Below are 14,065 nucleotides of genomic sequence, written 5' to 3'. Positions count from 1 at the left end.
GGTAGGACCCATGCAACTCCCTTATCCAGTACTATGAGACTCATGGCCAGAGGGGATCATAGGGATGCGGGTAGTTCGTATTCTTTACTCGAATCCAGGTCTTATAGCAAGTCGACTCTGTAGAGAATAAGACCATACCTTTAATATGTGAATAGTAGGAATCAACTCCGTAGAGGATCATGAGTAGTCAAAATCATGCAAGAAAGAGCGTCGACGCGGACTTAGGGGTGTGCAAAAACCGAACCGGCCGATAAACTGAACTGAAAAGTGTTATTGGTTTATTGCTATTGGGTTATTGGGTTAATGGTTTCTTAATGGTTTTATAAAAAAAATTATCGGGTTATCGGTTTGGTATTGGTTTTCAATATTGGGTTATTGCGTAAACCGATAACCCATTAAGAGTTAAGACTATAGTAATTTAATACGTTTACATATACATATTAATAAATATTAATCTCAATAACTTAATAGTTATGCCTTTATCATTTAGCCATCAATTCATACTTCGCTGTGACTTTGAGTTCACAACTTTACATTATACAAATCATCAAAACCTAAAGTAAGAGAATCATATTCCTCTTTATTTCTCTTTGTGTTACACATGTATAGTTCTTTTCATGTTTGTTATTATTATTTCTATTTTATGAGCTTTTGTAAAGTTACATTATTGTCTTGTCGTGTCAAATTTATTAGAGAAGTCATATATTTGTTTTATAAGCATATTCTTATTGGTTAAACCGAAAATCGAACCGCTAAGGACCAAAACCGATAAACCGATAAAAAATTATCTTATTGGTTCGTTATTGGTTTAGCGTATTTAAAAATCAAAAATTGATAAACCGAACCGAACCGACCGATGCACACCCCCTTCACGCGGTGACTAGTCAAGTAAAAACTGAGCACATCCTAGAGGCCTCTAATGCCTCAAGTAGGAAACGAGCACATCAATGATGCCTCATAAGTCTCAAAATCAGTAAATCTAGTGATACATGTGGCACAACTCCCGTTAAAACTAGTTTGGAATAAAAGTAAAGTGAAATATTTCTCCATGAATGATAAGATGAGCCAATGCATGAGGCGGGATCGTACCACAAAACACGTGAGAATGAACAACCAATGCATTGCATGCCATCACCAACATTCAAACATGGCACTCACCATCAAATAAATATAAGACTAACCATACCACACTACCAAGAATGAGAGTACTAACCTAGGATTCTACTGGTCCTCGAACACGGCCTCGGGTCCAACAATATAATCATAACTTAGTAACTCAAACAAGCCTACTGCAATTCAACCAGCGAAGGAACCAAGGAAAGCTTTCGAATAAATAAGAGGGAGTAAGCTCAAGGGACTACGCCCTACCCAATCATACTGCTTCAGTCTATGACTGAGCACATCTAGTGCCAACCGACGACTAAGACGAGCCACCAAGGTCTCAAGCACCAATACTAGATGAACAACCCAATACAAGCCTTACAGGGAGTAACTAACAACTACAAGGGCGAATAAAAGCATTCTAAGGAATCTAAGGTTCAATCCTAGTCTAAGGCCACAAGTACCAAACCTAACAAGGATAAACATGATAATCTATACCATGAGCGAGGCTACACACCTAGATTAAGGATCCAACACCCACAACAAGCTCCTACCAGAGTCGAGAAAAGATTGAATGGAAAGGAGGGAAACTAATACCCGACAAATACAATCCAAATCACATGTAATTTATACTAAGCATTATCTAAAATGCCCAATTAAAAAAATAGATCGAAGCCTATCTCGAAGCCGATTACGCATGCTCTGAAACCACCGCACAAGAGCTAACCGCTTTCGAACACCACCACACTATCAAATTATCGATCACAACGTCATTATGGACGTTTAGACATCAAATTCGCAATAATTGGAAATAGACCAAAAATTGAGTCAAACTGGAATGTGGGACCCACGCCAGGAATCCCAAAATTGACTCGGACAAAAGGTCCGAAATGACTTATCTAGCTTGTGGGACACAATTTGATGCCCGGAACAGCCCAAATGACAACATGCAAAAATTCTCTAATTAACGAGACATGGCAGCCCTTTCGGGATGAAAATTACCTAAAACCTGCGACCTTCATGCTTCCCAAAGTACTCCAATGCGTAGCCACGATCAACACGAACGCAGAACACTTGAAATCACCCAAAACAGAGCTTTCTAGCTCAAGATATCAAGGTTTGAATATAGGGAGAGATGCTGAAAATCGAGTTGAAATAAGAGTTATAACATCAGTGCTGACCGCGAAAGCGATGCCTAGGTCGCAAAAGCGAACACCATGAAAGCGATGCCTAGGTCGCGAAAGTGACCAAGCCCAAGAGGCTCCTGCCGCAAAAGCGACCACTGGAAAAGCGATCAAGGGGTTGTTGAAGCTATCACATTGACACCAGCTCAGGCTAAACTTTGGTTTTGATGCTCCGGTCTCATCCTGAGTCCTGTTAACACAAATCATATATGAAATCTGATTGTAAATGACATTCCGGATTCAACGGAGTGATCGAAACTTCTACTCGAGGTCATCTCGATGAAAAGTGGGTCCCACACTCGAGTTCCATTTTAAGCTTGTGAGAAATATAGGAAAAGAGTATTATTGAATTGTTGTTATTTACATTATTACATTGAGACCCTATTTATAGACCCTAGAATACAATCCTTTACCAAGTAGGATACTATTTAGTATTCCTATTTCTATTTCTATTACTATTCCTATTCTAATAAGTATAAACCTATTCCTATTCTAATAGGATTGTATAAACCTATTCCTATTTTAATAGGACTGTATAAACCTATTCATATTCTAATACTCCCCCTCAAGTTAGTGCATACAATTCATGTTCCTAGCTTGTTACAAATGTAATTAACACGAGGACCGGTGAGAGGCTTGGTGAGATATCTGCAAGTTGATCACTCGACTTCACAAAATTGACAACCAAGCTTGTAAAGACTGTTTCAGACCATAGAGTGACTTATGTAATCAACATACAAGGCTACTAAACTCCCCCTGAGCAACAAAATTAGGTGGTTGCTCCATATAGACTTCTTCACAATGCAGCGGTCGTTGTGAGTGCTCAAAATCTAGTATAAAGTATGTGGATCATGTTGGAATCAATAGACGAGTCGATATTAAACAAGTCACCGAAAAACTTGTCGAAACATGCTCATATGCTGGAGTATTAGATTTGATGGCTAAAAGTGGTCACAATCTAAGAAATAAAATTATATGGGTAGGGTCGGAATGATGTCACGACCCAACTAGAAAAATAAATTATATAGGATAGATCGAATTGATGGAACGACCCCATTGAAAAAGAGAAATAATATGGGTAGGGTCGGAATGATGGCACGACCCTACTGAAAAAGAAAAATTATATGGGTTAGGGTTGGAATGATGGCACAACCCTACGCAAATCAGATTTGAGGAGTTACCGGAAAGACGAATGGAACTATGCATATCAAATTTGAGGAGTCACTGAAAAGACACATGATGCTATGCAACTCAGATATGAGAAATAGTTTGGAAAAATTCACGGTACTACACAAATTAAATATGAAAAGTAGTCCGGATAGATGCACGGTGCTACACAAATAAGATATGCAAAATAAAGGTAGTCACCATAAGGATGGCATGGTGCTACACAAATTATATATAAGAAAGTAGTCACCGGAATGATGGCACGGTGCTACACAAATTAGATATGAGAAAATAGTCATAGGAAAGATACACGGTGACCCAACTTTTGCTAACATAATCATTGGCCAGACGGGCAACATTTATGGGTAATAGTCGCCCGCCGACAGCGGAAGCTCTTAGATTTTCTACCAAGATCATAGAGGCTCTGATACCATGTGAGAAATATAGGAAAAGAATATTATTAAATTGTTCTTGTTTACATTATTACATTGAGACCCTATTTATAGACCCAAGAATACAATCCTTTACCAAGTAGGATACTATTTAGAATTCCTATTTCTATTTCTATTACTATTCCTATTCTAATAAAATTGTATAAACCTATTCCTATTCTAATAGGATTGTATAAACCTATTCCTATTTTAATAGGACTGTATAAACCTATTCATATTCTAACAAAGCTAAAATCACAAGAAGGCTCGAAATGAGTCTAGAAGTCTTGAGAATTACATGAAAGGTCATTTTACACCGAACTCGACATTCTCATTCGAGCACATTTACCAAGAATGTTGACCGAAGTCAAACTTTGGCTTAAGCTTCAAAGTTAAAACGCCTAACAACACAACTCGCATCAGAAGTCTCGGGGCCCAAACCAACCATGCTACTAGTTTAAAATAGCCCTTCCAGAGTTGATGGAACAGTCATAATTGCATTCTGAGGCCGTCTTCCTGAACTTTTGACCGAAGTCAACTATTCAAGTTTCAAAGGCTCCAAAACACGGAAACTTGCACAAAATTCAAATGAACGACTCGCGACTGAACCTTCAATCCTAACAAGTCATAAATGACTTGGGGTCGCTACAAAAAAGTTCTAAATGCTAAAAAGATTGAAAATGGAGGAAACGACATGGAGGGTCATAACATTTCTTCTGCCTGACACGACCACAGGGACCAGTTACACCACACCCAACATCTCAAGCGGTCATTTGTTAGCTTTGGCACAGTCCAGTCATTCATACTAAAAAACAAATGCCATAACTGTATCGTAACAACTTGTGTTGTGAAAGGCGCTTGCCTTAGCCCCTTTGGTGCGAGGCGAGGCAGGGTTACCCAGTACTAGCAAGCGAGGCAGGTCGCCTATTATTAGCTTAGGCGAGGCAAGGTTGAAAACAATGACTCAACAAGTTAAAACTTAAAATGTAAAATTAGGGTTTATTTGTGACTTACGCACCTTAAACTTCAAAGCCGATTCTCTACGTCTGACTTCAGGGCTCAGGCGACATCATGTTCGCCTTCTGCTCCTTTCTTCTCGTTTTTCTTCTTTATCCTCTGTTTTGACTTTAGCGACTGCCTTTCTTCTTTCTCATTAACTAGTGAGACAATTTTTTGGTTCTGTTTTTTTGTTATTTCTCAATCTGCAATCTGCCCGGTTTCTTCTTTCTCGTTCTTCTGTTTTGGTATTGCTTGTCTTATGAATTATTGAGTCACTCTAGACTTTTAGTATCTATTATCTACCTTTAGTTTTTGAATTGACATCTTTGCTAATATGTTATTGCTATTGAGATTTTGGTCATTTATACATGCAATTAAATATTTTAAGTTTTTGGTATTAATTGGCGCCTCACTTCAAAAAGACAAGCGCCTTGCCGCGAGGCAGATCCTTGTCGCCTTTCACCGTCCAAAACATTGGTAAAAGTGCAGTGTAGAAACTGAAGGGAGTTGTCCTCAACGTTTGCACACATAAATCATCTGGAGCTGAGTTCATAAGCCCTCTACTTAGATTTTCATGTATCAAAGAATAGTACCTTAGCTGATGCATTTACCTTCCAGATTTTTCTCGAGGGCCATTTCCTGCCTTTCTGAGTGCTCCCTAGCATAAATTTTAGGCTGATTTTTCTGGAAAGGTTCTTGTGCTAGTCCATTTCCAGATTAATAGCCTATTTGACCAAGCTTCTCCAAGCAGAAGTGCTTAGTGCTTATTTTCTGTAAAGAAAGCTTCTTTCCATCCGTAGAATCTCCTCTGTATCTAGCACTTTCAGCTTGCTTTTCACCAAAAGTAGTTTTTGAATTTTAAGAAGGGTAGAGGGCCAAAAATGCCCCTCGACTAGCAAAATTGCCCTTATTTTGATGTGGTCCAAAACATAGCCTTATCATTGGTGGATTGCTTCAGATTTGCACCTCAACTATGGAAAATAGAAAAAATACTATCCTAAAAATAAAGAACTATGGAAAGTAGAACAAATTTGCCCTTCGTATGAATTTGGTCCCAAATTGCGCTTATCATGATTCATGAGTGAACTAGCTCATATTTGTCCTAAAAAACTAATAAAATTTATTTTTTAATCAATTCTTTTGTTTTAGGGTCAAAACGTTGACTTCATATGTGTGGTATCCTTAGATGAACTTGGGCGATCCACTCTGAATGAACTAGCTCTTAGGATTGAGTTAGGCCCAAGATCCATTCTTTACGCAAGTATGCCTTAGACATTCTTAAGGAGACATGAATGATGAGATGTAGACCCATTTACACTTCTATGGATCCGAATGCTAAACTCCAGCCACAATAGGGGGAGCCACCTAGTGATCTAGGACGATGTAGTCAGTTGATTGGTATGTTGAATTATCTCATAGTGCCAGCACGTGATATTTCGTTTCCTATGGGTGGGTGTTGTAAGTCGGTTTATGGATTCTCCATGCGATTGTCATTGGGATGCAATTGTCAACAGTTTCTAATATACAAAGTCAGCTCCAAATGAAGGACTACTCTTCGAGGATCGGAGCAATGAGCAAATCGTTCGATATAAAGATGCTGATTGGGTAGGATCACCTTCCGGTAGACGTTCTACATTAGATATTATGTGTTAGTTGGAGGTAATTTGGTGTCCTGGAAGAGTAAGAAACAGAGTGTGGTTGCTCTATCTTGTGCAAAAGCAGAATATCGAGCAATGACTATAGCAACTTGTAAGCTAGTTTGGATTAAATAGTTGCTCAAAGAACTAAAATATGGAGAAAATAGTTTTAGATGAAACTTGTGTGTGATAATCAAGGGCCCCATCATATTTCATCAAATTATGTATTTCACGAGAGGACTAAGCACATTGAGATTGACGCTCACTTTGTCAGAAAAGATACTCTCTAGAGATATTTTTACAAAATTCATGAAGTCAAATGACCAGCTTGCAGATATTTTCACTAGGTCCCTTACTGGTCCTCGTATTAGTTACATCTATAACAAGCTCAATGCATATGACTTGTATGCACCAACTTGAAGGGGAGTGTTGGAATATGTATAGGATTTGTATATAGTATCTTACATGGGAAAAGATTAGAATGTAGTGTCTATCATAGGCTCAATGTAATAATGTAGATGTATAATTAAATAATACATTCTCCTATATTTCTCACAGTTACTTCTAACCAATTGCAATTGTGAGTTGCATGGATATTCTTAGCTTTAGTTGAGTTCTCTTTTACTTATTTGTTGCCTGTTTAACAGGGGAGCCATGTTGGTCGATCATTGCTCGTAGTGTTGACGATGTCGATAAATTCTTTAAAGGAACTGTTGAGAACAGGTTTGTTTCGTGTTCATCTGTTCTAACTCTCTTGAGTCCCACAACAAGATTTTTATATTACATTTAGTGGTATAAAGAAGAGATTTGAAGTGGATATTTTTAGCATTCCATTTTGTTCTTTGTTTCGCTTTCTGTATATATATATATATACACACATGCATTAGCTTTTTGTATTAGTAGTACCTTGTTTGGTACATTTTTTTAGCCTATGTATAACTAATGCTTGTATTAACATTAATTATACACTTTATTATGTATAGAAGTGTGTATTACTAATACATGGAAGTCCATGGTATTAGTGATGCAAGGTTTTTAATACATGCGTTGGCATAGTTAACACAATTGCCCCTCAAAACTTTTTCTACATCTTTTCCACTATATTTATGGAGGTTTTTTTTGTAAATAAATATACTTTTAGAAATTATGCAATGCATGCTATTTTTAATACACCAAACCAAACAATGCATAAAAAATAATCTCTGCATAACTAATGCAAGCATAACTAATACAATCATTACTAATGCAAGCATTAATGATGCCCTCTTTTTAGCATTATTCTTATGCACCCTACCAAACAACCCCCAAGTGTTTTTGATTTGGGACTCAACTTTCCTCCTCTCTCTCTCCCTCTTTTGTGAAAGGATGTCGCGACCCAACCCACTAGGCCGTGCGAGCACCTACTTTAACACCTAGATAGGAGAACCCTTTCACCCAATTTAAATTAGGCCATGTGGAAATAAATCAAAATTAAACTAAACAACTTATTTATATATTGAAATACTCGCAATTTGTCAAATAATTAAAATACCTTTGTAAAGAAAATACGCTGACCCCCCCAAAAAGAAACTAGTCTAAATAGGTACAAGAGCTTCTAAAGAGTACAATTTATGAAAGAAATTAGACACAACTCCCATCATAAAAAGAGTAGAAGCTGTTAGAGATCATCATCGTCTTCACCTGTGAAACATTACTGAATCTTTCAACTAGACTATGCCAAGCAGCACAACAAGAGTAGTATCAGTACAAACAACACGTATTGATAGGCATCATCGGTTGACCAAATTTCACACATAACATCATGTAATTAATCTGAAGAAACATGCAACTTGAAGATAAATTAAGACCCCGACCCTTCAATCACCACTCTTACCACAAGTAGTATTCCTTGGAATCCATACGCTCTATCCCAAGTCACCTACCTCCTTGCGCTGCCAACTCCACCATCTAGCCATTCCATCCTCATATCAGATCATAACCTAACCCTTCTATCACATAGAGATTCCCCGGAGGCCAGACTGTTACTACTCTATTAACCAGCCTACTAATCTTCCTAAGTTCTCATGTCAACACCCTAGCCCTTGACCCATTTTAGTAAACCACATGCTAGACTCTTACTAAGCCAACCTTGACTCAAATCCCCTTATCAAATATGTTCTAAAAACTGAACAACCATAACCAGTCCCAACATTTTAACTAAGCACTAGACCCCCGACCATCAACGTAACCTAGTTAACAAAACGAATAACATACAATTATAATCACAAATATAACATAGCCCAGACTCCCAATCTTCACCCTAAGTTGATATGCATAATAAACATGACCAACATAACAAGCCATACCTAATTCATCACATCTTTCAAGTAACTCCGATCCATCATCACTAAACATCATCCACAGTGTTTAACATGCAAACCTGTTCTACACAAGAACTATCCCAACATTTAAACACAAGCTCGACCACTCATGGACCAACATGTAGCCATCTAATTACAAGGAAGTAAATTTGGTTCTCTCATGGAATCCACACATAAACTGTTAAGTGTACCATTGTGCTATCCGAGCCAACCGTTAGTAAACATGTTCCACTGTGGTACTCGAGCCAACCAACAATCACAACAACACGCACAATCACAATCACAATGAACAACCACACTTGAAACCATAAGTAAATTAAACAGGCTCATTGTATGAGATTATCAACATGAAGTCATTTCACATTAACCTTTTATTTCCTGAACATGCATTACACAAGCATTTCACATGGAACAATCAACACGAACACACACATACATATATACACCTATATATATCAATAGCCCAATACTGGACCCCTTTTTTGAGTACACATTCGTTCTCGGAAATTACCTCCCTATAATCTCATGAATGAATACTCTTCCCGTTTGTAAAGTTCCAGAAATGGCTATTACCCAACAATTTCATAGCATTTAATCTTACAACTACTAGCAGACCACCCCATCAAGAAAACTCAAGGTTAACAATCAAGAACTAGAGAACTCAACCCTTAGTCATTATCTTTTCCCGCCTTAACAATAATAAACAATTTTTAGCTGCCATCCAGACTTCGTGTCCGAAAACCTATGTATGAAATCTCCCGTCCATCTAGAAGAATATTTTGAAATAGAATACAGGTCTAACTACTCAGATAAGAAAACCTAGCCTACTAGGGCACCAAGCAACTGTTGCATCATAGACCTTGATTCCTTTTGTGAAACATAGCTTGTTTTGGGTCTAAAATAACAACACAAATACAAAATACATCACAACAAGCCTAAATATTCTCGGATTATATCCAAATTCCAAACCCTAGGCAAACCTCATGATTATTCCACCCAAACCAGGGTATTCCCACCATTAATTCACCTAAAACTACCAATTTCATGGTTACATAAGTGAATCACGATAAATAAATCAAGAACAAATGTGATTATAAACAACCCAAGGTTTTACATCCTAAAATTCTCATAAACTCGGATTTTCCCCACCTTAGGATGAACCCAAACCCTCCCCTAGGGCCACATTTACGTTCTCTAAGGCCTAGGAATCGACTACAAAAAAGTAAGGATTGGATTCCCCACCTTTACGAAGATTCCTGATGAAAGACTATTAAAATTTGCTCTAGGTCTCCCTCTTTCTCTTCTCTAAAACGTTCTTGGGTGATTATGAACGATTTTGGGGTTTTCCTACATTTACAACGACTTATCCCGCTATAGCGGCCCAATCGAATCCCAAATCCCGCTATAGTGGCCCGGGTAGACTTTTTTTTCACAATTAGTTCACTTATAACAATGGGACAGGACATTACATAGGATATTTAGAGGTTGTTTGGTTTGAATACAAGTTATGATGAAATTATTTTTTATTGAGTGTTTGGTTTATTGTATTTAAAATAATATGCATTGCATAAATTTTACGAGCACGTTGTTTGTTTACAAAAATATCCTTCACTATTTGATTTTTTATATTTTCTTTGCAAGCTTTAGTTATTCATTCTTAAAAATAAAACTTTCATCTTATTTAGCTTAAATATTTTTGTGTGTACATTTCCCTGATGGTATCGTATGTATTTAAAAATAAAATTTTCTTCTTATTTAGCTTAAAAATAGAGCTTTCATCTTAAATTTGTTAAAGTAAAAGATGATTTATGAGAAATCAAAATATAAATAAACATAAGAATTAGTCAAATGAATTCATTAATAAAAATTAGATTTATGTATTGTAATTTTTTAATAGAAAATATGAAGAATTATCATAAAAATAAGTAGTGAAGATTGTGAATGTTATTATACATGGTATTAAAAATAGTGTATATATACATGAATGTGAAAAGTGATGTATAAAGAAGATTTAAAGGGAAATCTTTGTCATTTACCTATTTTATCCCGGGAATACTATACTACCCGAGGGATAACTTATCCCAGTATTAATTATTAATCCGGGAATACGTTATTCTGGACTTGCCAACCAAATAACAAGTTAAGTCGAGGGATAACTTATCCCAGTATTAATTATTAATCCGGGAATACGTTATTCTGGACTTGCCAACCAAATAACAAATTAAGTGACACTATAATTTAATCTCAGAACTATTTAGTGTTATCCTTCACACCAAACAATCCCTTAGGGATTAAGCTTATCTGGGGTCCAGAGTTTCCTATTATTAAGTTTCAACTACAGATATGCATGTCAGGAGTGGGGATATTGTTTAATGACTGAAGGCTAGGTTTCCTTGATGATTATTTATGGTATGTGTTTTCTTGTTTGATTTAATGTGAACTGTTATTTCCGTTAATTATGTTAATCCTTATTGGTATAATTGGTGGACTCTTCAGAGATGAAGGAGTAGTTTTGAAAGATTTAACTTCAAAATGGGAACCAAGTGATCGGAGTGGAAAATGGCTAAAGTTGAAGCCTGATTATGTTCGACCTGGCTCTGATTTGGATGTTCTTATTATCGGTTTGTACTGCTTACCTAAGGTTTCTGTTTGGCTTTTGTGCCAATTATTCTCTTGGGCTAACTTTACATTGTCAACAGGAGGCTACTATGGTTCTGGGCGACATGGAGGAGAGGTGGAATATTCCACCTGCTACTTAGGAGCTGTTTTTGTCCATGGATTTTTTTTTTCCTTTTTCTCAATTCTTTTTTCAAAACAGCGTTTGGTTATGCGTTGGACTGATATTTTGATTTTTTTTTTTAAAAGATGGGTTTCAAGTTTGAATTAGTGGTATTGGCCAGTTTTTCAAGTGAAATCTTCTCCACTCACAAAATTTCAACTCTTTATCAAGTTAAATGCATGTCCAAACACAACTTCTCCAAATAAACTTTTTCAACTTAACTTCAAATATTTTTTTTTTTCAAATATCACATTTTTTATATCCAAATGCTTACTTAATTTGTTCACCTGCTTATTTGCTTATATTTGTTATGAGTTTGACCCTATATTTTCAAATTGATACTAGGTAGCTCAATTTCTGGTGGGTCTTGCTGAGCCTCCGGCTCCAAATACATATCCCAGAAGGTATATTTATGTTTTTGATGGTTTTGTAAATGAAAGAATCAGCATGTTATGTCAATTTTTTAATCATCTCCATACCCCCTGTAATGTGTGCTTCTATATTTTACTATTTCTAGAATTTCGTTGAATGCTAACCCTTTGGACAGCAGATGCAAGGAGCTTATTTGAAGACTTACTCGAAAAACAAGTCTGTTGAAGTTGAATATGTGTTTGAGTATTTGTAGTTTTTTGATGATGTAGTTTTTGCAGAGCATCTTTGAAAAGCACATGCAAACCAGAACTTCGAAAAACAGTGTTTGCATATAAAGTTTCAAAGAACTTAAACAAATACGTACGTAGTAGTTTTTTTCCACAAGTTATTGGAAAAACTATTTCCACGAATGAACTCCAGATGTTTCAAATTGGAACTATGTTTGGTCGGGTGGCAATGTTTCGGTCAATTTGTCTAGCACCAATATGTACTCTAGCTGAGATATCTATTGTTTCAATCTATTTTTGAGTTGTTTGCTATTTCCAAGTATAGCAAGTCTTAAACTGAAAGGGTTGCACTGTCTTGAAAAAAATATTACTTGACCATGTTTCTGTGCTGATTTGTAATAGAGGGTCATTTGCATTTTAAAGAACAAGATGTGTCTAAAAAGAAATATATGCAAGGATCGTTTCTATATTCAAAAATGGCGTCTGAAACATCACTGTAAGTTTTTATACTGGGTGTCCATCACAATTGCAAAATTAAATGGGCAGGACTATCATCACATTTGCGAGTCATACTTCGCATTTGCGGTGCTCAACCAGCACAGCCTCCTCATTTGCAGTTGCATCTCCGCATTTGGGGCCAGTTTTCTACATTTGTGACTGCACCAGTTCTAAATTTTTCAGCAACACTCAATTGAATTAGTGTCGAAACACCCCCAAGCCCTTGGATTTCAACCCCAACCATCCCAACAAGTTCCAAAATGGTTATACAATTTTATTCAAAGCTTCAAAACGCAATTTCAACCAGAAACGCTCAAAATCAAGGGTTGGGTTGTTACAATTTTTTAGTTGGATGCTTACCTTCTTTGACGAGGTCTGGGAGCATGTTCGCTGGTTTTTATTCATTTTCTTTGTTTAATGCCGGTTTCCAATTCATCTTTTTCTTTTCTTGTCAATTTTGTCACTCTAGTTCACACATTGTAAGTTTCACTCTTATTTGGTTGTTTACTCGTTTTCCATGTCCACCTTGAATCAGTGATCATGTCCATATGAATATAGATTGCTTTATCATTAATCATGTAGTGTTTTACCCGCTCATTTCAAAAGAGTATTCAAGTCAATCTTGCATTAATTGATGGAGAATGGTGGACAGTCCTTGTATCCAGATTGATTAAATTGTGGAATCTTTGTGTTCCACAGTGATATTGACTTCACCACTGATGTATTGTCAGCCTTGAGTAACAAGAGCTCTGCTCTTCCTGCTGAGTGTTGTATCTTCCTGCTGCAATAGCTAGTTCAATTATTCTTAGATTACAGGAAAGGGGCTTTTATTTATGTAGAGTACTGTAGTTCTATGAGATGTCTTTAAACGTAGCATGGCAAGCGTCATATCTATATCTGAATTCGTTTCCAAAGTAATTCAATAGCGTTATGAGCCTTTTCAGTTTTCTGAAAAGTTTTCAATGCCTTTTAAGACTAGTAAAAAGAATTTATATCATTTATATTTATGATGACTGATGTGTATTTCCAATACTTTAGACTCGAATACTGATTTAAGCATATTTTTGCAGGTTCATTTCTTTTTGCAGAGTGGGCACTGGAGTTTCTGATGAGGAACGCAATACCATAGTAACTCGATTAAAACCTTATTTCAGGCAATATTTCTGTTGATGTAGCTTGAGTTTTCTGTTGTACCTTTTATTCTTGCACTATTAAGAATGCTTTTCTTGCGTGTTGCACCTTATCTTGTGAATAATGTATAGCGTTTTTACTTTTGGCGACTGTCTGAGTTGCAACAGATGCAGATTTAG

At 36.5% G+C, this 14,065-nt stretch overlaps 2 protein-coding genes across 3 annotated transcripts in view; one reads left to right on the top strand and one right to left on the bottom strand.

The window, feature by feature from the left end:
* LOC125823320 (protein TRANSPARENT TESTA 9) overlaps window positions 1–14,065 on the bottom strand; it is a 364,024-nt gene that overhangs the window by 13,493 nt on the left and 336,466 nt on the right. The gene's annotated exons all lie outside the window — the stretch shown is intronic.
* The window catches only part of LOC125823325 (DNA ligase 4), a 42,667-nt gene that overhangs the window by 16,119 nt on the left and 12,483 nt on the right, over window positions 1–14,065 (top strand). Inside the window, exons 12-16 of the mRNA XM_049502717.1 lie at window positions 7,167–7,242; window positions 11,376–11,500; window positions 11,579–11,613; window positions 12,004–12,062; window positions 13,826–13,909. Coding sequence (XP_049358674.1) covers window positions 7,167–7,242; window positions 11,376–11,500; window positions 11,579–11,613; window positions 12,004–12,062; window positions 13,826–13,909 — 379 coding nt within the window. The remainder of the gene's footprint in view (window positions 1–7,166; window positions 7,243–11,375; window positions 11,501–11,578; window positions 11,614–12,003; window positions 12,063–13,825; window positions 13,910–14,065) is intronic.

This window comes from Solanum verrucosum, unplaced genomic scaffold, assembly GCF_900185275.1.
Source record: "Solanum verrucosum unplaced genomic scaffold, falcon-dt-bn FXZP01000214.1, whole genome shotgun sequence".
Lineage (NCBI taxonomy): Eukaryota > Viridiplantae > Streptophyta > Magnoliopsida > Solanales > Solanaceae > Solanum > Solanum verrucosum.
This window is presented reverse-complemented; position numbering and strand designations above follow the sequence as displayed.